Source organism: Lipotes vexillifer, unplaced genomic scaffold (genome assembly GCF_000442215.2).
Source record: "Lipotes vexillifer unplaced genomic scaffold, Lipotes_vexillifer_v1.1 scaffold751, whole genome shotgun sequence".
Taxonomy (NCBI): Eukaryota; Metazoa; Chordata; class Mammalia; order Artiodactyla; family Lipotidae; genus Lipotes; species Lipotes vexillifer.
Window position 1 is genome coordinate 302,943 of NW_006799727.1, and position 23,230 is coordinate 326,172.

At 49.5% G+C, this 23,230-nt stretch overlaps 1 protein-coding gene across 1 annotated transcript in view; it reads left to right on the forward strand.

The window, feature by feature from the left end:
- CCDC88C (coiled-coil and HOOK domain protein 88C) overlaps positions 1–23,230 on the forward strand; it is a 129,191-nt gene that overhangs the window by 102,806 nt on the left and 3,155 nt on the right. Inside the window, 9 exon segments of the mRNA XM_007471882.1 lie at positions 1–62; positions 2,111–2,297; positions 4,910–5,055; positions 7,492–7,581; positions 9,153–9,391; positions 14,354–14,542; positions 18,235–18,303; positions 20,708–20,776; positions 21,587–21,876. The exon segment at positions 1–62 is cut by the window's left edge and continues 10 nt beyond it. Coding sequence (XP_007471944.1) covers positions 1–62; positions 2,111–2,297; positions 4,910–5,055; positions 7,492–7,581; positions 9,153–9,391; positions 14,354–14,542; positions 18,235–18,303; positions 20,708–20,776; positions 21,587–21,876 — 1,341 coding nt within the window.

Genomic DNA, 23,230 nt, shown 5'->3' on the forward strand with positions numbered 1-23,230 from the left:
GAGCAGAGGACGAGCGCCGCAGTCACGAGCGAGAACCAGCGGCTGCAGGAGGAGCTGGACAGGTAAACGCCGGGGCCCGGGGGGGGTCCACCTTCCCGCGGGCAGCTGCAGCTCACTCACTCTGCCCCCGCTGAGCGGAGGTCAGCCTGCCAATACAGCCCCTGTCATGCTAACAGCTGGATGGTAGCGAGGTCAAAGGGATGGTGCTGGGATGGAAGGGCCAGTGTGGTACCCAGGGACAGCGCGTCGCCCAAGCTAGTGGCCCTCACCTCCTGCCCTGAGATGCCAGTTGGTTGCGTCAGCCACGGGTACATTCGTCATCTAATGGGTTCCCTGTTTGTGAATTCACCTCCTTGCTGACACTGATCTCTAAGCCCCAAATCAGCGCTCGTGGACCTATCATGGACATTTGGGTGGCGAGACACTTGGGGTCGCCTGATGCACACGTTTCCAGCAGAGGAGGAGCAAGGTGTTTGACCCCTGCAGCTCATGCTGCAAACGAGCGTCCTTTTTTTTTTTTTTTTTTTTTTGGTTTTTTTTGTGGTACGCTGGCCTCTCACTGCCGTGACCTCTCCCGTTGCGGAGCACAGGCTCCGGCCGCGCAGGCCCAGCGGCCATGACTCTCGGGCCCAGCCGCTCCGCGGCATGTGGGAACCTCCCGGACCGGGGCACGAACCTGTGTCCCCTGCATTGGCAGGCGGACTCTCAAACCACTGCGCCACCAGGGAAGCCCACGAGCGTCCTTTTTGTGGCCTGTTTAGTGCCATGGTTTTCGTGTTTTTGTGCTTTTGGGTGAGGATTTCGCTGTTTAACCTGGCCCACGAGCAGAATGCTGTCTCGTGTTCCTAAGTGCAAGGCTGTGATGTACATTACAGAGAATATGTGTGAGTGAGGTAGATAAGCTTCCTTCAGGCATGAGTTACAGTGCTGTTGGCTGTGAGTACATCACATAAGGTGTCTTTAAACAGAAACCACGTAAAACGAGGTATGTCTTGATCAGCTGACAAAATTGTGTGACCAGACTCACAGGAACCCACCTGTGTGTTTCCCCCAAGAGCTAATTTAGTGTCTCAGGGGCCTTATAGGATGTTACTACCAAGAGTAACGAGAATCTACAGAATTACTATCCTTTTTTTTTTTTTTAAAACAGATGAAGAAACAGGCTGAGATTAAATGCCTTGTTCAGAGTGGATGGTTGTAGTCAATGGCAGAGTCAGGATTTGAAGCAGGTCTGGTCTCTGGCATGGCCATGGGTACTGCTCCCTCCCCACCTCTTTGCATTCATGTGTACCAGGGGCTACAGACTCAGGTGCCAGGCAGGTCAGGCACGTGGGTGAAGAGTGCCAGTGGTAGACTGGACATGAGTGGCAGGGAGAATATACACTAACAGTTGTCAGCTGGGAGGAAGGCCTGGGGCCACCAGGTTATCCCTTGGTTTATGCTTTTTCTCTTAAGAGAAGCTGGACATTGGAATGTTGATGTGAAACTTTCAGAATTTTAAATGTTGACCCACTGATTCTTTTAAAAAACACTGTAGCCCAACAAGACACATCTGTGTCTAAATTGAGTCCATGAGCCCCTGGTACTTCGAGCTTTCTGTTACAAATCTTCCCCCGAGAAAGCCCAGTTAGATAATAGTTATTATGATGGTGATAACTTTAGTGGATTTACATCATACCCTAGCATCTCATATTTTATCTCGGGAGTTGAAATGAGAAAGGGGCTTGGAATTGAGAAGAGCTGGGCATAGACAAAGAGTTTTGGAGCAAAAACGTCTGGTTCAGTATTCAGAAAGAAAGCTTTTAACAACAGAACCTTTTTTTCCAAGTAGGCAGATATGTCAAAGCTCTAAATACATAAGAGGTCATAACAGTGATGCTCTGTTGAAGTGGGTGTCCGAGCCTGCCTGTTCTGTCCCCGCAGTGCAAGGTGGGGACACCAGGGGTACCTTCATAGAACGCCAAAGAATCCAGTTTGAAAGCCTCTGATTTTGTTCAACTCCCTCATTGTGAGGCCTAGGGAGGTTGTAGTTCGATCTAAGGTTGCACAGCTGTGACAGGGCCCGGGAGCACCCTTCAGGCCTCAGCCCTGTGGCTCTCCACCTCACCAGGGTCAGCTTCCTGCACCACCAGCTGAAGGGGGAACACGAGGAGCTGCACAGCCACACCAAGGAGCTGAAAACCTCGCTGAACAGCTCGCAGCTGGAGCTGAGCCGCTGGCAGGCCCGGTTCAACGAGCTGAAGGAACAGCACCAGAGCATGGACATCTCTCTGACCAAGCTGGACACCCACTGCGAGGTGGGGCCTGGGGCTTGGCGGGGTCTCGGGACACCGGGACGAGTCCCCTGGGGTGACAGCCTTGGGCTCAGAGGGATTGCGATGGGTCCTTCTTGGCATCTGTGATCGAAGACTGTGTGAAGGTGGTACAGAGGCCGGGAGGAGACCAGAGGCATTTGAAAGGGGGACAGGCACCACGACTGGTAGGGATGCATTAGAAAACACCTTTGCATCTGACCTTTGCTTTCTGCAAAGGGTCAGAGCAGGCGCACGGAAACAGCTGAGTACTGTTTTATTTCTGTCCTCTTGGCTGTGTCCACACGGTTTTTCCATTTCTTTGCATGTAGCAGCTGCACTGTTCTAGAGAAAGGTCACAGATTTTTTTCCCGTGCTTGGGTTTGGCTGACTGGCTCCTGACCCCGGGGTAGTCGGGATGGAACTTGCACACGAATCCCCTGGTTGCCAAAGGGGCAGAGCTCTGCCTTCTGGTGCACTAGGTTGGAAAGTACCTTCTTAAGCAGCAGACCCCGCTCAGATGAAATTGTAAGCAGACCCCGGGACAAGTAAGACAGGCAAAGTGGATGGCACAGGGCAGAGCAGCTGGGTCCCGTCCCAGCTCCAGGACAGCCAGGACCCCGGACACAGCTCTTCTTGCCCTTTGTTTGTTGAAAAACACTCTGGGGAGCCTTTTCCTTTGAGCTCACAGTAGCTCACGGGGCACCACAGATGAGGAGGCAGAGGCCAGGGTTCTGGGACGCCCAAAGGCCCCTCTGGGCTGGGGCTGGGGCCTGTGGAGGAGGTGGGGGCCAGGACACAGGCAGACGCTGGCCGAGGGAGCCCCGTCACCATAGGCTGTGCCTCACAGGGCACTGCTTTAGGATTTCCGAGGGGACCTCAGGCCAGGGCCTGCAGTAGGAGATTGCCACCCAGTCTGTCTGAAGCCAAAGCTTGTCGTTTTCCTGCTACACCAACCATGATAAATGTATTCTAGACAAGAGTTGGCCATCCTCAGCCCAAAACTAAAATCCAGCCCCCAAACCCGTTTCCATACGGCCGTGAACTGAGAATGACCTTTACATTTTATAATGGTTGAGAAAGTGAAAAAAAAAATGTTTTGTGGCAAGTGCAAATGGTATAACACTTAAATGTCAGTGTCCATAAGTCAAGTTGTATTGGAATGCGGTCACACCTGTGCCTTTACATATTGTCTCTGGCTGCTTTCCTGCTGTAACAGCACAGTTGAGTGGCTGCAACAGAGACCACCGTCTGGCCTGGAAAGCCTAAATATTTGCTACCTGGCTCTTTACAGGAGAAGTGTGCCGACCCTCGTCTAGGGTGGAGCTGGCCACTAGAAATAATAATGTAGCCACCAGATGTAATTTAAAATTTTCTAGTAGCCACAGTAAAGAAGTGAAAGGAAACAGATGGGATTAATTCTAAGTAATATATTTTGTTCAGCCAGTATATCTAAAATGTCATTTCCACATGTAACCACAAAAAACTCATTAACGAGATCTTTCACATCTTTTTTTTTTTTTTTATTTAGTTTTTTAGGTTTGACGCCCAAAGGCCCCTCTGGGCTGGGGCTGGGGCCTGTGGAGGAGGTGGGGGCCAGGACACAGGCAGACGCTGGCCGAGGGAGCCCCGTCACCATAGGCTGTGCCTCACAGGGCACTGCTTTAGGATTTCCGAGGGGACCTCAGGCCAGGGCCTGCAGTAGGAGATTGCCACCCAGTCTGTCTGAAGCCAAAGCTTGTCGTTTTCCTGCTACACCAACCATGATAAATGTATTCTAGACAAGAGTTGGCCATCCTCAGCCCAAAACTAAAATCCAGCCCCCAAACCCGTTTCCATACGGCCGTGAACTGAGAATGACCTTTACATTTTATAATGGTTGAGAAAGTGAAAAAAAAAATGTTTTGTGGCAAGTGCAAATGGTATAACACTTAAATGTCAGTGTCCATAAGTCAAGTTGTATTGGAATGCGGTCACACCTGTGCCTTTACATATTGTCTCTGGCTGCTTTCCTGCTGTAACAGCACAGTTGAGTGGCTGCAACAGAGACCACCGTCTGGCCTGGAAAGCCTAAATATTTGCTACCTGGCTCTTTACAGGAGAAGTGTGCCGACCCTCGTCTAGGGTGGAGCTGGCCACTAGAAATAATAATGTAGCCACCAGATGTAATTTAAAATTTTCTAGTAGCCACAGTAAAGAAGTGAAAGGAAACAGATGGGATTAATTCTAAGTAATATATTTTGTTCAGCCAGTATATCTAAAATGTCATTTCCACATGTAACCACAAAAAACTCATTAACGAGATCTTTCACATCCTTTTTTTTTTTTTTTAGTTAAGTCTTTAGGATCTGCTGTATCCGCCCTTGTGGCCCTCCTCATCGTGGGCTAGCTGCGTTTTAAGCGTTCAGCGGCCACGCGTTGCCCGCGGCTGTCGGATTGGACAGTGTAGCTGCCAAGGGAAGAGGCCGTTTGGGTCCTTTCAAGTTGTCACGAGTGCAGATAGTACTGAGATGGCCATCTTAGCGCATGTGGCCTTTGCCTTCTTTTGGAAGCTAGATTCCCAGCAACAGACTCACGGGGTCACACAGTATTTAAGACGTTGTTGGTCTGTGTTTTAGCTGCTCTCCCGCCTCAAGGGGAACTTGGAGGAAGAAAACCATCACCTCTTGAGCCAGATCCAGCTGTTGAGCCAGCAGAACCAAATGCTTCTAGAACAGAACTTGGAGAACAAGGAACAGTACCACGAGGAGCAGAAGCAGTACATGTAAGGGGCCCGGGTGGGGTCGCCTGTCGACACGGGGGTCCTGGCTTCTCTGGCCAAGACCTGCCCCGCTCTGGGCAGGAACAGCCCCGGAGCCTGTTCTTAACAGCCTGTCCTTCTCTGTCTTTCCCTGGAGTGTTTCTGGGTTTGCGCAAGTGGTGGTGGTTGGCTTTCATTTGCTTTTTAAAGGCACTGCCCACCGCCAGAAGCTTCTTAGTCTGCTTTTGGAATTAAGTGCACTTCTAAAAATACAGCCGTGCCAGCAAGAGAAGATCTCAGGGAAAGATTTCACGTCGGAGGCTGAGCACAAGTGCCATACCCAATCTCTTTCTATCGCCTGTGGCTGTGTTCCCTGATCCTCTGGTGCAGTGGGTTACCTGTGTGCCACGGTGTTCGTTTATGTGGGCTTTGCTGTGGCCCCTGCGGTGGTAACCAGCGACCTGGTGGGGGTGATGGGATGTGGGCATACCAGACAGAGGTTGAGGAGCTTCACGGAGAAGTGGAAAGAAGAGCTGGGGTTCTGCTGCTGACACAGGATGGGGCAAAGGCAGGGCAGATGGGGGACGTGAAGGTGGAGCACGGCAGGGCTCTGGGTGCAGGGAACGTGCGGAGCCTCGGCGGAGGAGGCTGCCGCGCCTGGCTAACGAGTCGGGATTTATTGGGAAGTGTTTAAAGGGTGCTGGTCTCGCAGGGCCTAGGAAGCTGCCAGATATGAGGTCAAGAGGAAGAGCCTGGCACTGAGAACCTTGTGGTTTGCAAGTGAAACAATCCAGGACGCATCTGTGGATCCAGGGGGTTTCCACCGCTCTGCCGTGGTGGTTGAACTGTCCTTGCTCGCAGGTGGGAACGGCTGGCCAGCATAGGGAAGGCAAGAGGAGACAGGCTGCAGAGGGACATGGTCAGAGGTGGCTCGCCATCTACCAGGAGATGGTTTACCTTGCAAACCACACTGTAATTTTGGGATAGAAATGACCGTTGCCTGAAGTTGGCCCTCTGTAATCCAGCTGATAATAATTGCCAGTGGACGCTGGGCAGATGCTAACTAGAAGAGTAGGCGCCTGGACCCCAGGGGGATGATTGGATGACAGTTGTGCATTAGAGAGCGTCCGCAGAGGGCCAGGAGTTGGCAGGCTTCCCGGAGGCTGCTCTGAGCGGAGCACTGTGCTGGGGGCCGAGAGGGGCACAGGACCTGTTCTCTGAGTTTGTGTGCATCTCTGGGGCGAACCCAGCCGCAAAAGCACTCCGAGCTTAAGGCGGGGCAGCACGGCCGTGAGGACACAATAACAGATCACAGACGTCAAGTCAAGGAGGCTGGGAGCCGCGAGGGCTTGGGGCTTGGGGGTCAGGGCCCAGTGGTTCGCAAAGCTGCCACTTTTCATGATGTACCCCCTTCATGGGGAGCTCCTGGGAAAGTCCCCAGTTTGGGTGGAACCTTGGCAGCTTCTTGACAGAAAGAAGCCTGAGCAGAAAGTTGCCTCTGGCCCAGAGGCCTCATTTTCGAGTGAGGAAGCCTAGGGTCCGAGCTGTAAAGACAGCACAGGTGGTGAGAGGCCTGAGGGGACAGGAGTTGGTGGCCCTGTGGGCAGTGTTGTATGGAGTCCACCTGCCTGACTCCCTGAGATAAAACAAAAGCACACCCTTCGTATCAGGAAGACCAGAACTTCCCTCCCAGGAAGCAGAGGTGCCCTCTGGCAGCTCAGGGTTCAAGAGGTTCTTTGGTCTCTTCTGTGTTTTTGAAAATACAAACTGGTTTCCAGCATTTACAAGTCAGGAGATTTTGCTTCACAGTCTGAGTTTCTGGCTGCTCTGAAAAATGGGAAGGTCTACGTGCCACCCCAGGCAGTGATCTGCTGCGGTGGCCCAGTTGTGCCTCAGTCCCCAGCACCCCCTCTGATTTTTCCAGGCCCGCTCTGCTCCTTATCTTCTCTCTGGACCCTAAAATCTTTTGAGTTTGTTCCCATGGAAGTTCTATCAGAAACCCAGCATTGGAATGGGTCCGGGTCAGAGGTCTGAATTTGCTGAAATGACTTTTTCAACCTTGATGCCCACCCAACTCCCTGAGGGCAGACCTCTCCCACCACCAAGGTATTGTTGATGTGCACGCCCAGCAGCTGGCCTTGCGTCTGACCCTGGGGTGTCCCACACCCTGAATGGCCTGGCCAGAGAATCCTTGCTTCCGAGCTTGGGTTGTCAGACGGTTCTGGGTTTGCTCCCTTGAGTTCACTCACAGCTAGATCCTGGGTGCTTCAGCAGGCCTCTGCAAGGCGTTAGGGCTTCTGGACCTATGTCAGATGCCTCCATTCGCATATTCCCAACTCAGCGACCGTGATGCTCATGAGCACTGTGAGGTCCGCTGGGCCAGGTCCCAGGCCGAGCTGGTGAGTAAGTTCGTTTGTTTTATTTAAAACTGGCTTGATTGTCTTGTCCCTCTCTCCACAGAGACAAGTTAAATGCCTTACGAAGACATAAGGAAAAACTGGAAGAAAAAATCATGGATCAGTACAAGTTCTATGATCCTGCTCCAAAGAAGTGAGTTGATTTAAGTTTCAGGGACTTGAACACAGAACAGAAAACCTTCCTTGTTCACCCTCAGGGTGAAACCTTTTGTAGGGCCTGTGTCTTCCACAGTGACAGGTAACCCGTGTGCACATCAGAAAGATTTTAGAATTTCTTTCAGCCCCATCCTCGTGCTTGTCCTGTGAGGGATGGCAAATGCCGGCTGACCCTGACGAGACACAGGCTTAACTGAGCCACAGCCCTTTTAAGGGGGCAGAGAGTCAGTGGTTTGGGAGCCATTAAAGCGGGATGGAAGGGTTGCCTTGTCGGCCTCTTCTCAGGATTTAACGGGGTGTAGAAAACCGTGTTTCTGTTTAGGGAAGAAACCTTGGATAGGACACCAGGCCCAGCACTCACAGTCTTCAAACAGGGGCACCTTTTGGCCGTATACAGATTCCTCTGGATTCACTGAACCCCAGGGCGGCTTCACAGACATGTCCCCTTCTCCAGAGGGCAGTGGGTTTCAGGGCTGGCTCCATCCCCCAAGACTGCCAGCCTTGTCCAGCACCGCTTCCCCCAGGAGTCGGCCCTGCATGTGGTCCTGTCCCAGCCCAGCCTCAAAGTCAGGATCACTGTGCACCCTTCAAGGCCTCTGTTGAAATCACACAACCACAGAATTTCAGAACCTCAGTCTCGGCCTTCTCTTTGACAGATGGAGAAGTTGAGGCCCAGACCAGGAAACGGAGGGATTTGTGTAAACACAGTGCAGTGCAGTTCAGAGCAGGAGTAAAACTCGGGTGTGGTTCTCTTTTTTTTTTTTTTTTTTTTTTTTTTTTTTGCGGTCGGTACGCGGGCCTCTCACTGTTGTGGCCTCTCCCGTTGCGGAGCACAGGCTCCGGACGCGCTGGCTCAGCGGCCATGGCTCACAGGCCCAGCCGCTCCGCGGCATGTGGGATCTTCCTGGACCGGGGCACGAACCCATGTCCCCTGCATCGGCAGGTGGACTCTCAACCACTGCGCCACCAGGGAAGCCCTGTGGTTCTCTTTTTGTAACAGCAGAAGCCTCCATTTCCCGTTAGCTGCAGCTTCGTCGCTTACTCATTAAATTGCCTGTTTTTAATTCACCCGGCACACTCTTCCCTGCCCTCTGCCACCTCATCCGGATTCCTTGGTGCCGGGAGTGGTCAAGGAATGCCAGCTTATTACGCTTACTGTGAACTTTAGCAGAGGATGAGGAGGAATGTGACGCTGAGAAGGGCATTTTGGCAGAAAAAGTGCCGCATCTGATAGATCACATTAGCAGAGCACTGCTTCCTTTATTTCCCAGAGATAATCAAGAGTTAACACGCGTACTTGACGTTCTGTTTTCCCAGGAGAATAGTGTGAATTCCTGACCCGATACGTGCTTCTAACTATCCCCGAGCGCATGCGTGACCGAGAATTCTGTTCTGCCTCCTGAGCCCCAAATACAGTGATCATGGTGGTGGTTACTGGCCAGCTTCCCAGGCTGGTGATGGGAATCCCAGCCCACATTAGGGCACCCAGTAACCTGCTGGAGGGGGCAGTGAGGGTAGATTGTGTCCTAAAAATCTACTCCTAACTAGGAGAAACCACTGGATTGGAGCCAAAGCTTTAGCCAAACTCATCAAACCAAAGAAAGAGGGTTCCAGAGAACGATTGAAGTCAACTACAGACAGTCCTCCCCGGCAGCTGGAGTCCCCAGACCCAACCTCGCCGTCCACTTCTCAGCCGCTCAGATCCCAGCCGGAGAACCCCGAGGCCACCCCGTTGGGCTCAAGCTGTGCAGAAGAGCGCGACATCCACAAAGGGACCCTGGGAAAAGGTAGGCGGGCTGACCTGGCTGCAGGGGGTGGTCTAAGGGACCCTCTCATTGGACCGGGTAGAGGGAGACGGCGTGTGGATGTGCACACGTGTGTGTGTAAGAGCGTGAAGGGGGTGTGCTGTGTACACGCACATCTGCCTCCATTGGTGTGTTAATAACCAAGAAAATACAAACCCATGTCGAGCAAGAAGCATCGCTAATCCTGTAGATGGTGGGAGGGACTCAAACCAAAGCTGGTTACCACGCAGGCACCAGAGGCAAGCTCAGTAGCATATGTTTGGGGGTTTCCTTGTACGTGTCAGAGATTTAGAGTAGACTATTTCTGTAGGGAGATCTCCGGCACATTTAACGGGCAGCGTGCATATGTGCGATCTTTTGCAAGCCCACGTGTGACTCCAGTCTTTTTAGCACTTCAGTAGGCAGCCAGGTTTTCTTCTCCAGCCTGACCTGGTCTTCAGTCTTACCAGCCAGGGGGCCCGGCTTACCTTTCCATGAGGGCTGTCATTTGGAGTTTGCCAGGGGTTCTGAAATGGATTCCTAGTTGAATGTGCTTTATTCTGTCAAACTCTAAGAGGCTATCAATTATAAACTGCCCAATTACTTTATATACCACTGGCAATCAAATGATGCAGTGCTTTACCACTTAGAATTTTTATTATACTCTTGTTGAAGAGCTCTTCTAAAAGACTTAATTAGACAGATTTTTGTGTACACACATAAAAGGAAAATATGAGTAAAATATATTGGTCACGGCAGTGACAGTTCTGTCACAGTTCCATCTGGCCCCAGTGGTGACTATAAGACACTGTGGAAGCTGCATCCTGATTTCAGTGATGTTAAGATGGGGCGGTGGGGGTGGGGATGTGCATCTTAGAATCGATTAAACACAGCAGTTACTTCAAACAAGGTTAAATTTCCAAATTTACTTTTAAATATCATTTCATGGATTATTTATGCCAAAACTGCAGCCTGAATAATTTGAATTTTTATGAAAGACACCAGGACTTTCTGAAGATCAGGCCTATGCCTGAGACCCACACACTGTCGGGGGTGGTGGCTGACATTATAGCACTAAGGGCCTGTGACAAGCCACCCTCTGAGTGTGACATGTGCACAAGCCTTTCACGAGGCCACGTTCACCACTTTAGGTACTGCTGTGTCACTTTCAAATGCACAAAAGAAAATGCATTCACGCACACATTGTTTGGGGACTAATGCTTGCACTCCCGTTCTTTACAGGAGGTCGGATTAGGTAAAAGGCTCTTGTGTAGATAAATGATAATGAAGCTTAACATTGGTTTTTATCTAGAGGGGATCTGTGGCCCCAGGTTTTCATTTTGACTATTTAAATGTTTTGACATTTATCACCTCAATTTGTATTAAAGTTGACTTAATTAACTATAACCAGCCTAACTGAGTCAGGAAGACTTCCAGAGGAAAAAAACTGCTCGTACCCATCCATGAATGAGCAAGTCAGTGATGATTATCAATAACAGCAGCCATGAACTGGGTGCTTTCTTTGGGCTCAGTACCTTGTCAGCTAATTTACTTTATCTGCCTTGGGTTTAGTCCTAACTACCCCGTGAGGTAGGCATGATTAATCATCCCCTTTTCAGAGCTTAGGAAGTGAGGCTTGTCAAGATGAAACACCTGCTGATATAGTAAGTGGCAGAACTTGGATTCGAACAGAGGTCTGTCAGCCCTGGAGCCTGAGCTCCTCACCAACAAGTGCACTGCCTGCAGTTAAAGCTGAACCAACATGCTGCCTAACCAGGGGCCCTGGCAGAGCCATGTGCCCCAGCATCACATAAAGTCGGTCCCTTATCCTGTGGTGCGAGCATTGGCCACCAGGTGGTGCCACAGAGGAAGAAATAATGGAGGTTCTGGTACCAAATTTAACTCTTAAATCAGAAATTGGATATACTGGTTGTTTCTGTATGACATGTTCAAAAAGTTAGACCAGTTGTCTGCTCTGATAAGACTCTGTGATTTAAAGGTCATGAATTAGAAGATGCATAGGAGATCTAAAAGCATATAATAATTCTTGGTGTTGAGGGCTTTGGGGTATGAAAAAGAGGTACTTTCATTATTTTTAAACTCATCCTGCCAAAAGAGGTTATTTCAGATATACAAGAATTATTAGTGAATACTTCAGGTAGACTATTTCACTACAGCATGCCAGAAACGTACTGTGTAGCACGTGAGCCAGATTGTCAGGGAGTCAGTCATTAAAATGGATGAGTAAGAGAAGCCGGCTCCTAAATTAATAAACATTCTTATTTAATAATTTCACACTTTGAAATTGAAAAATTGTCTAAGCCCTTCGGCTCCTCGAGCGATACGTAATTCTCTTCACGTGCTGAGTAAGTAAAGTGTTGGCACTAAGATGCCACAAAATTAATTAAATTGAGGCAGAGCATAAGTGACTCACTGAGTCCTGATTCCGGTCTTGTCGTGGCTATTGTTTCCATCTTTCCTGGGCTGGACAGGATACTGATTTCCTAAGTACATTGAGCTAATTTAGAGTCATTTGTTATTATTCATTTCATTTATTTCTTGTGTTTGTTTTTTTTTTTTTTTTCCTTCCTCGGGTTATCCTGGGGATAACGATTTAGCAACTCAGCGCAAAAAGAGTTCCTTTTTGAGAAGCAAAAGCAAGGACAAAGACAAGTCTCCACAGGCCCACCGGCTCTCTGGGCTCTCTCTAAACACCTGCGGTTCTGGTCTTCCTCTGACAACCCCATCCTCTCCTAACGAGCCCCTCCCTTTTTCCGAGATTGGAGATTTCTGATCCTTTTCCTTTACCATGTGTCTTCATTGTGTATCCTCCTTCATTTCTGAAATTCAAACAAATGAAAACAAACAAACAAACAAACAAAAAAACCAGTACCTAAAGGCCAGATGACCTATAGCGGACCCCTCCTCCTGACCCCAGTTCCAAGCCAAACTTAAAGTAGCCAGCGTGGATTCTGAGTTCAAAAGAGAAGATGAGTTGTCACACCCTCTGGACCGTTTCTCCAGTACAGCACAGCTGTAGGGGAGCCTCGGGACATCTGTGCACAGGTCCTTGGGCCAGGATGGCCGTGCTGAGTAAGTCCAGGGGCCGTGTGCTGCCCCCCCTTCTCTCGCACCTGCAGGCTTTTGTCACGCCCGCGTGTAAAGCAGAGCTGGTCTGTTGTCGCTATGCTTCCTAAAATATACAGCCTCTGTCAAGTGAGTTTTTTTAAGACTTACCTTTAAGCATCTAAATTTGAAACCGCTGCCCTTTTCTCCTCTTTCTTTGTCAGAGCCCTGAATTGTTGGCTTTTGCCAATAAGGTCCTTTTTAGAGGTGCTCTATGTTTTGAAGGATTTATTGTGCTCCGTTCAAGCGTTTTGAATAATTGCATCGATGTTACCCAGCCAGAGTTCAGTCCAGAATGAAGTTTTATGACCGTACTGTCGTTCTCTGACACCTTGGATGCTGAAGTTAAAGCAGCAGTGGACGGAAAGAACATCACGCCAGTCACACCCAGAGCGGGGGAAAGGCTGGTCGATAGAGGCCTTTAGCTACTGCCGTTTTTTCTGTCTGCAGTCGTTGTTGTACCATCTTCATGATTTTGGCCACATCTTTACATCACCTATGTGGTTACTTACATATTTTCCCTTGAATTGACTCACCGTTTCCACTTAAATTTATCCTAAAAGGAAAGATTATTACCTGTATGGTAAATGGAAAACCAGTACCATAAAAATAAGGTAACTATAAAAAATAAATACATACATATTAAAATGCTGAAGTCGGCTGATGTGGCAATGACTTCGTCTCATGCACCCTGCCTTGGGAACCCTGGGCTGCTGTGCTCCTGGCCTTCCAGGCCTGTCCTCCGAGCATGCTGCTGGAATGGTGCTGTTTCTCTGCTGTTCGTGCTAACTGTGTGGTCATCTCCGCCTCCCCTCTGCTCCTCATTTTAACCTCACCTGTTGAATGTCTGTCCCATCCATCCCACCAGACTTGAGTCTTGCTTCTCATCAAGGTTATCTTTCAAAATCCAAATTTTACGTTGATTTCAAGTCATAAGATTTAGGCGCTTAAAACTTCACAGTGAGTTCAGACTTGGAGTGGCTAAGGGACAGACAGAGTCAGGTCCGTGGAAGAGGCTGGAGAGGGGCCGAGATCCTGACACAGTGGTTGTGGCTCTGTGTCTGCAGCCTTGGGGGTGCCTAGAGTGAGACATTATGCAAAATAGCCCTGTCTTAATGCCAGTAGGAACTCCAACTGCATTAAGTTTTGTCTCATTTTTGGAGAGCCCATCCCCTTTCTTATTACTAGATAGTTGGAGAGGTGTTTTTTTTTTAATGTTTTTATATAGGATTTTATTTAACTTTGACAAGAGTATGTCTTCATGGTAGAAAATTTAGAGACTGCAGAAAAGCATAAGATACAAGGTAAAAATCCTTCTTGTAGTCAGTCTCACCATACAGAGATTAAAGGCTTCTTACCCTATTGTTAAGGTGACAGTGAATTTTTTTCGCAGATTATAAGTGAAGCCAGTTGGCAAGTTGCGTGTCCTGGACCTTCAGGGCCTCAGCCTCAGATCCGAGTGATCCTGAGCAGACATCGGCCAGGATCTTTTTAAATCAGGGATTTGAGTTATATACAGTGCTATGCAGCAGGTGTGTGCTATAGTTAGTATGTTGGACTTCTACCAATATTTTGTTTGTCCTCTTGAGTTTTTCCTTTATTTCCTCCCAGCCAAAATTTCAGGGCTCACAGTTTGGCCGATCATTGGAGGTGGGCCCTCCGACACAGGCCTATAGCCAGGGCCCTCCTGTTTAAACCACAGCCCGGGAGGTGGGCAGCTCAGCTTTTGTACCTGTGGTCCGTGTGCCCTGCCACCCCTGCTTCTAGGCCTCCGTGTGGTACCCCGGCCTGAGCACAGGATTCTGCAGCCCCGTTTCTCAGTATCCTTCTCTGCCCCAGGTCCTGGGGACCTAAAGCCAAAGCGAGGGTCCCCGCACAGAGACAGCCTTGACCGCAAGGATGCCTCTGCTGACCCAGCCATGAAGCCCTGGCCCGTGGAGCCGGGCCCCCGGCCCTGTTCGTCCTCAGCCATCACTACAACCCCTTCCAGCTCCACCCCCATCTCACGGCACCCAGGCCGCGCCAAAGGTGAGTCATGGGCCCCTCACCTTGTCCAGAAACGAGAGGGCCGAGCATCTGGGGCTCAGGTTCCTTGTTAAAGACCCCAGGCTCTCAGGGCCAGGAGGGGTCTCAGGCTGAGAGGTGGAGAGCAGAGTGCTTAAGCTGTGGGCTGACTCTGGCATCACACAGACACGGGTTCAGGCCTCAGCCCTGCCTGCCAGCTGGGTGGGTGACTCTGGACAGACAGCTTCACCCTCTAGAGGCCTGATCCCAAGCCACTGGTGGGAAAGCCCTGGGACCCTCTCTCACCACCACCGTGCAGGCCTTGGTGGCACCAGGCAGCTCCAGAGGGAGGTCCAAGTTTGGGCTAAAAGCAGGCAGCCTCCCTCAGCCCAACTTGGTAGAAGTCTGGAGGTTTATTCTCTACGGAGGATACACAAGAGGGTCTCTGAACTGGAGGTCAGTTAGTAAAGTGGAAGGCAAGTTTCCCAAATGAAAAACAAGGAGGTTGCAGGGAAGGCTTTACAAACTGAAGGTCTCCCAGGTTGCCAGTAGCCATGTGTGTTCACATCTTTAGATGTGAGATTAAAACATTCTTCCAGTCATCTGATCAGCTTAAGGAATTCCCAGTTGAATGTCCCCATCAGATCTGGCCAGGTGAGGCCCACGGATACCTGAGGAGAGCCTCCAGTACCAGAGACCAAAACCAGTGTGAGAGGCAGCAGAGTAAACAGAAGCACAGAGATGAGAGCTTTACGATGTCCGTCATGAATATAGTCAGAGATGAGCCAAGCTGTTGCACCCATGAAACAAGAATGGGATGCTACCAAAAGAGCAGTCAGGGGTGGGTGGAGCAAGCACAGGGAAATTTAAAATATGCCAACCGAGAGGAAAAGATGAAGCTTAAAAGCAAAAAAGACATTCTGCTGATAATTTAGCGATCGGAAACTATCCAAAGAAACAGCTGAAAGAACTGAAAGTGATTGCCTCTGGGGTGTGAGAAATTGGAGAACAAGAAGTGGTCATTTTTCATAATAATACCACCCACTTGGCTCTTGAAACCAGAGACTTTCACAACCTTGGTTTGACAAGCAAAGCAAAGACAGACAGGGTCCCTGCTCTCATCCCAGTTGCTTACAAGTAGGAAGCCCCGCTGGGGAGGTGAGTTGGGTGGGCACAGGGCAGCCGGACAGTCTCTCCCCACTGCTGGCCAGACACTGCAGGCGTAGTCACTTACTGTTGGATGTCAGTGGAGCCGTGCTGTGTGCTGACTGGAACAGGCATGCTCTGAGCCCAGCGTGGCAAGGGTGTCTGTTGTCCACAGTCATCAGTCTCCCCTGGTTTCCTGAGCTCTGGGGTACAGAGGCCCTGCCTGGTCTTGGGAAAGAGCTGGGAACACCATCTCCCCTCAGTGTACCAGTGGTCTGTGTGGCTCAAGGTCCAGCCCTCCAGGCTAACCCTGGGCTGTCTCAGTCTGGACCCCATCCCTGAACCAGAGCCCAAGCCTGGAAACAGCACTGGCCAGTCACACGTCTGCTGAGCGTGCATGCGGGTCCATCAACCCTGCAACCCCAACACTGCCTGTGGCGATTCCCTGGCAGCCCAGTTCTCACACTCTGGGTAGTCATCGCCAGTGGCCATGTAACCGTCTTCAAAATGGAACACCCCGCCCCCACTCCCTGCCCTTAGAATCAGCATTTCTTCAAGTAAATCTAGTTCCTTTTAGAGCAGAATTTAATAATCAAGATCTGGACACTACAGAGTTGTCATTACTTTTAGACCCTTTCAGTAAAGAAAGGACACATAGATATTATGAGTTCATATCAATATTTCCAATTCCAATTTAACATTACAGGGATTTTTTTCTTTAATTTTGTATGTGTGTGTCCTTTTCTTACACAGAAGTCTTGTCTCTTGAAACATCTACTTATTTTTCCTGAAAATATGCAGTAATGGTAAAAAAAATTATATTGTTAACAATAAAATTACTAAGTGATGTTCGTTTTCTTGTAGTTCTTTTAGTTCTGCGATTATATCTCACTAAGGACGCACAGAGTTTTATATTCAGAATTCACTGGAATTTTTTTCTTTAGGTGATTATGTTAGCAGTTTGATACACAGTAAGGTTCATTTGTTTCTGTTTTCAGTGTTTGAGTTTTTTCTTTTTAAATTAATCCTGCTTTTTAATACATAAAATATTTATGTAATTTAAAGCTAAATTATGTAGGAAGGCATGCTTAGATTTCTAAGTCTCACATCTCTCCCTTTCCCCTCCATTCCATTCCAAAATCAGCCTATGGAGAACCGATTTTTTTTTTTTTTTTTTTTGGCTCCTTGTTTATACTTCCAGTGTTTCTTTTTGCAAAAATAAACAAAATAATGCACCTTGATGTTTTTTTTCATTTAGCCATATATAATGGAGATCTTCCTCATTCTTTTTAAGAGGCGCATAATAATTTAAATGGTGGTATGACAGTTCATTCAACCAACCAGTCTCCAGAGTTTCCTAGAAGTAGAATTGCTGGGTCAAAGGACAAATACAGATATGCTTTTCCTAAATAAGATTCCATATTTTTAAAAAGTTTTCCAGAAAATTCTGATATTAGCCAGGTTTAACGACCAATAGCCTACATGTCACTAGCCATGTTATACTGTAGTAATCAAGGCAGCAAGTTTTCATTAAGCCACTACTTTGAGTTGGGCGTTAGGGGAGAATTCAAAATGTAGGATTCTCCTGCCTTCAATGAGTTAAAAAAAGGAGTCATCCCACCCTCATCTCCAGGAGACAAAACCTGCAAAGGAAGCAATTAGATCATACCTAACTTTTTTAAAAAAAATTTTTATTGGAGTAGAGTTGATTTACGATGTGTATTCCTTTCTGCTGTACAGCAAAGTGAATCAGTTATACATATACATAAATCCACTCTTTTTTAGATTTTTTTTTTTCCCATGTAGGTCATTACAGAGTATTGAGAAGAGTTCCCTGTGCTATACAGCAGGTCCTTATTAGTTAACCTATTTTATGTATTGTAGTGTGTACATCATACCTAACTTTGGGTGTATCTCACTGCCGCAACTTTTATAATAGGAATTGGGGACAGGGTGGAAACCCTCTTGCCATTTGGTGGGACCCAGGGTCTACTGTCAGAGAGAAGTTAGCAGGCTTGAGGCAGAGGGCATCTGAGTCCCTCGCAGGGAAAGGGCAGTTGACGGGTGGCCTGTGCTTCCAGGTCTATTTCAGGTGAGGAGCTGCGGCGGCAGGGCTGTTTCCGGGGAGTCGGCCTCTCCCCTCAGGTGCTGGATTCTCTCCTCTGCCTTCCTCCCGCCTCCTGAAGACAACTGTGGTCTCCAGACCAGAACTGCTGGCACGGCTTGGCCTTGGAGGTCGGGAGGCGCTCCCCAGGGCCCTAAATGCTCGCCTCCTTTTGCTGTGTAATCCTTTGGCCAGATCACTGCTTTAGTCTTCAAGTCCCTGTCACTGCACAAGCGGAAATGGGATTTGAAGTTAAATCTAACAGGAGTCGGGAGTGAGGGCCGTGCCAGCAGGAGGAGTAGGGGGAGGGATGGAAGAGGCACGTCCACGCGTCCCTCCCTCGCCTCCAAGGGCTTGGCGCTGCCGTGGCTCAGGTGCCAGTCAGAGGTGGCCGTCCGGCACGGGACCCCGTGTTTCACTGTGGATGTTCCGGGACCCCTGTATCATCACCTTATTTTCACCACAGGCTATAATTCTGATGACAGCCTCTGCGAACCGTCCCTGGAGCTCGAGTTCGCTCCCCACAGGCAGTACGGTGAGTGGTCAGTGCGATGTCCCCTTCCTCCTGGGTTCTCAGTCTTGTTCTTATCAACAGTGCTTTTCGGGCTTCCCTGGTGGCATAGTGGTTGAGAGTCCGCCTGCCGATGCAGGGGACACAGGTTCGTGCCCCGGTCTGGGAAGATCCCACGTGCCACGGAGCGGCTGGGCCCGTGAGCCATGGCCGCTGAGCCTGCGCGTCCGGAGCCTGTGCTCCGCAAAGGGAGAGGCCACAGCAGTGAGAGGCCCGCGTACCGCAAAAACAAACAAACAAACAGTGCTTTTCCTTTAAGCTAAGTCCTGAATGGAAGTCCAACACACAAAACAGGTGAAAGTGAAGTTGCTGTATGAAGTGGGAATGGGGGCGTCCACAGTTCCTCCAGGCTCCTTCCTTGCCCTTCCCAGGGCCTGAGCATGTGACTTCTGCTTACACACCTCCAGTGATGGGGAAGTCACTACTTATCGAGCATCCCACTTCTGGAGACTTTAATTCCTTTTGCTTTAAAGCACCCCTCGTGTTTGCCAGGAAGTTCTGGTGACCCACACAGGGAGCGTTGATTTCAGGAAGATCTCTCACTGTCCTCACTTGGATTTTAGTTGCCCAGAGTGGCTCCAAGTTATATTTAGTCTTAGAAATTGTTAGAAGCACTTGCCGTTTGATCCAGGCATATTGTAATTTTAGGCAGAAGGGAAACCAGGAATTATACCAACCTTCTCAAAAATTATAAACAGCTTTGGGTTTTTTTAAAGTTTTGCAAAAAAGCAAAAAAAGTCATAGGAGGGTTGGAAGGTAATTCTTAAAAAAGAAACAACTCAAAGTTTACATTGAATTCAGTTTATTTCTGATCGACAATAAGTGTTACCTCTACCCTATCCATTGTCTTAAAAGTATTATGATACAAATACAGACATTTCCAATTGACATGAGTAAAGACAGGCTCTGTGATGAAAGTTTGACACAGGGCGCCCTTATGTCTTTACATTGAGTGGTGAGTAACACAACAGCAGGGATCTCCTGCAACATTTGGTAAATCTGAGTAGCCCAATTTATGCTTGTCAGCTGACCAAAAGGGTTTTCTTCCTAAGTATTCTGATTCCTTGAGCTTCTCTTATCGGGAAAAAGAAGGGAAAGGGGGTTTTTGATGCAATGCTTAGATAAACAAAAGTGCTTTGGGGTCCCATTGATTTGTATCACAATTTTAGTGAAACTTATTTCCTTTTTAAAGAGGGATGTGCTGTTTCTCATTTCAAATATTCCCTTCTCAAAGAGAGGGCTTACTCTGCTTTTATACCATGCACGAAAACCATGTATTTTTCGGCTCGTCCCCAAACCCCGTTTGCTAGTGTTTTCCAGATGCCTTCTATTTGCAGAGAACACATCAGCACGTGGGAACTGGGTGCCCTAAAGACCCAGAAAAACAAAAGCAAACTTGCAGGCAGGAGGGGAGGTGGCTTGTAAATAGTGCGTCTCCAGTTCTCAGTGCGGTCAACACCAGCTGGGTGCTGGGAGGATGCAGAGATGACAGAAACACAGTCCCCGTCCCCCAGGGGTTCATGGTCCAGCAGGACAAACACTGACACAGTGCAGGCTGACGAGGGCCTTGATGCTGAGTGCTGCTGGCGGAGGGGACCGGGAGAGGTACCCTGCAGGCCTTGAAGACCCAGCCTGCCCTGGGCCCTGGGATCCAAGAGCCGCCACCGCAGACCCGCTCAGGCACAGACAGCAGCCGGGAGGACTGGTTCCCTCCAGCATTTGTCACCGTAAAGGTCAGGTTTTCCCTTTGGGGCAGATGTGAATTTGACATGGATGAGCCGAAGGACAGCAAACAGCTGGGAAAAGCAAATGCTCCCTCTCCTGCTGAGGGTCCCACTCCCGGGATCAGGGAGCTGAAGCTACCTGCACACGGGTACACTCCCTTGCACACACATAACACACGTGTGCACACACTGCCGTTTCCTGGCTCCCGCCCTCACCGAGCTACACTGTCATGGTCTAGGCAGGAGATTTTCACACGTGTTCCAGAAAGCTCTGTGCAGTAATAGGGGTGGACATCCCCGCCCCAACCCATGGCTCACCCAGAGCAGCCGTTTTTTTTGGTCTGCTTTTTCAGTTCTGCATGAGATTTTCCTCGTTAACAAAATTGTTTGAAGCCACAGCCCTAGACCTAATAAAAAATATATATATATACCATAGGCTGTCATTTCTGGACAGTCTACTGGGTGCCACGCCTGGCGCTCAGGGAAGTTAGCTGTCCTCGTGGGAGAGCACAGAGGATCCCGAAGCCCGTCCTTCCTGGGGGCGCTCAGCTTCACTTTGGCACAGAGTACTTTGTTCCATAGTTTTTCTCAGATTAGATGGTTTACCATCGGCCTTTAGGTTATATGTTGGCGTTTCCTTTCAGCGTCCCGGCCGGGGAGCTTGGAGAGCAGTAGAAATGCGTCCAGCGACAGCTCACCTCTTAACCTGAAAGGTGAGCCGGCCTTTCCTTCTGGGCACTTTGCAGTGTATGTGGATCTTTGACTCTGGGCTTATAGTATATGTGTAATTTTAAAAATACAGTTCCCAAGATCCTCCATGCATTCTGCGTTTGCATTCCTAGGCCACATCACGCGGTTTCAGGTGAAGGCCCGGGGTTTGGATGGATTGGGGTTCAGATCCCTTCACCCCCTCTAACAGGCTCTGGGCACCTGGGAGAGTCACCCATCCTCTGAACCCGAGTTACTTCATCTGTAGAATGGAGAGAGTGACGCTAGTTCCATTCCACTGTGGTCAGAGGACATAGTGGATGGCTTTGATTCTTTTTAAGTTTTTTTAAGTTTATTTTACAGACCATTGCAGAATATGGTCTGTCTTAATGAATGTTTCCTGCACATCTGAAAAGAATGTGTTTGCTGTCCCAGGACCATAAACCCTTACGCAAATCTTTTCACTTCTCAGAGTCCACATGACCAGCCTCTAAAGAACACCTGGCACGAAGCAGGTGCTAAGTAAACCTTTAACTATATGAACAGACAGGAGCTAATGAGTGTGGTGCCGTATAGCTCCTAACAATTGAAACTTTAGCAGAAGCTTTTCCACTTTTATCTCAAGTTACTTTGTTCCGAATTCTGAGCATTCCAGTGTGTTCTTAACATCCAAAATCCCAGCCTGGGAGAAGTGCGCCCTGGGTTCTCAGGCAGCGTCCTCTCTGTCTTAAGTGAGCTGGGGGCAGCACAGAGGCCCCTGGAGACAGAGAGGGGGACTCAACGTGTGTTCTCTGTGTCGCCCGCCCCGACCCCAGGTTCCTCCGACCAGCTCCACGGCAGGTCCGAGAGCTTCGGCAGCGAAGACCTGATCCCCAGTAGGGACACAGCCACTCTGCCGCGGGATGCCAGCGCCCCGGGGCGCACTGCCCTCAGCCGCCATGAGTACCCCCCACCGCGGAACGGGCCTCTCCCCCAAGAGGGCGCCCGGAAGAGAGGCGCAGCCCAGCCCCATGGCGGGGTGCGGCCCTGCTCAGCCTCGCCGAGCAGTGAGATGGTCACCCTGGAGGAGTTCCTGGAGGAGGGCAGCCGGGGCTCCTCTTCCTCCGTGAGTGGCCCCGGGCTCAAAGGGACACAGCGAGTCCCCCTTCCTTTGCTATCTCCCAAACGGAAGTCACAGAAGGGGATGGGGCGGGGGGTGCGTGGCCTAGGTGCAGGGCTGCTTGGGTGGGCAGCAAACCCGCGAGCCAGCAGATCCCTGGGTGCCAGCAGCCAGCCCCAGACCTCGGAGGCTGTTTCTCCGTCTGTGAAGTGAGCGGGCAGAACGTGGTGCCGGCATGGGGGGCAGGGGTGCTGCGCGCCCCCCGCTGGGAGCTGGCTTCTCAAGAGTGACCAGCCCCCCACTCACAGAGTGAGCATCTCACTAGGTTTTGTGGCAGAGCTCAGAATGCCCACTTCCCCTGAGCCTTCACCAGCAGAGACCAACCAGTTTTTTCTATAAAGGGCCAGATAGTAAATATTTTAGGCTTTCCAGTCCAGACGGTCTCTGCTGCAACTACTCGACTCTGCCGCTTTAGCGGGAACGCAGCCACAGACCATCTGTCAATGAGTGGGCGTGGCCATGTTCCAGTAAAACTTTACTTATGGACATTGACATTTGAATTTCATATCATTTTCACATGTCCCAAAAGACTGTTCTATAAAAAAAATTTTTTTTCAATCATTTAAAAATGTAAAAACTATTCTTAGCTCGCAGGCCATACAAAAATGGGCAGCAAGCTGGACCTGGCCCGTAGCTCTGTTTTGCTGACGTCTGTTCTGCAGCTCTAACCCCCAAACATCACCTGTATTAGGATTCCCTCAGCTGTCACCTTTCCAGCGTCTCCATTTAGCTCTTCTGAAGCTGCATGTCTGTCTTTTACATACTCTGTCTAAATTCAGTCCCGTGAGCTATTGGGTCATTCAACAGATGACACATATACTGTCTTGCACTTGAGACCTTTTAAGGTTTAATGCTTCAGTGATTCTCTCTCATTTACCTTAAACAAATACAGTCGAACTTTCTCCAGCCCTATAGTAAACTCTGTGGCCCACATTAATGGGTCACAGTGACACAGGACACAAAATATTTGTTTGGGAGATATTTATTGAGCAGCTCCCGTGTGTTAGGAAGGATGCATGGTGCCTGTGCTAAAAAAAAACAAAGCAAACCAGTTAATGGGCAAATTTCTATCGCATACTTGCTAGGTGCTCGGTCTTGGGGTTGTCTGTGTATCAGGCGCTTACTGTGTGTTAGAAGCTGGAGAACCCAAGGTGGGAAAGACAGAAAACCTGCCCTCCAGAAGTTTACGGTTTGATGCAGTGGGTCTTAAACTCCAGTGTGCATCGGGCTTGCTTGGCAGAACACAAGCTGGACCCCAGAGTTCCTGAGATTTTGCATCTCTGTGAAGTTCCCAGACGAC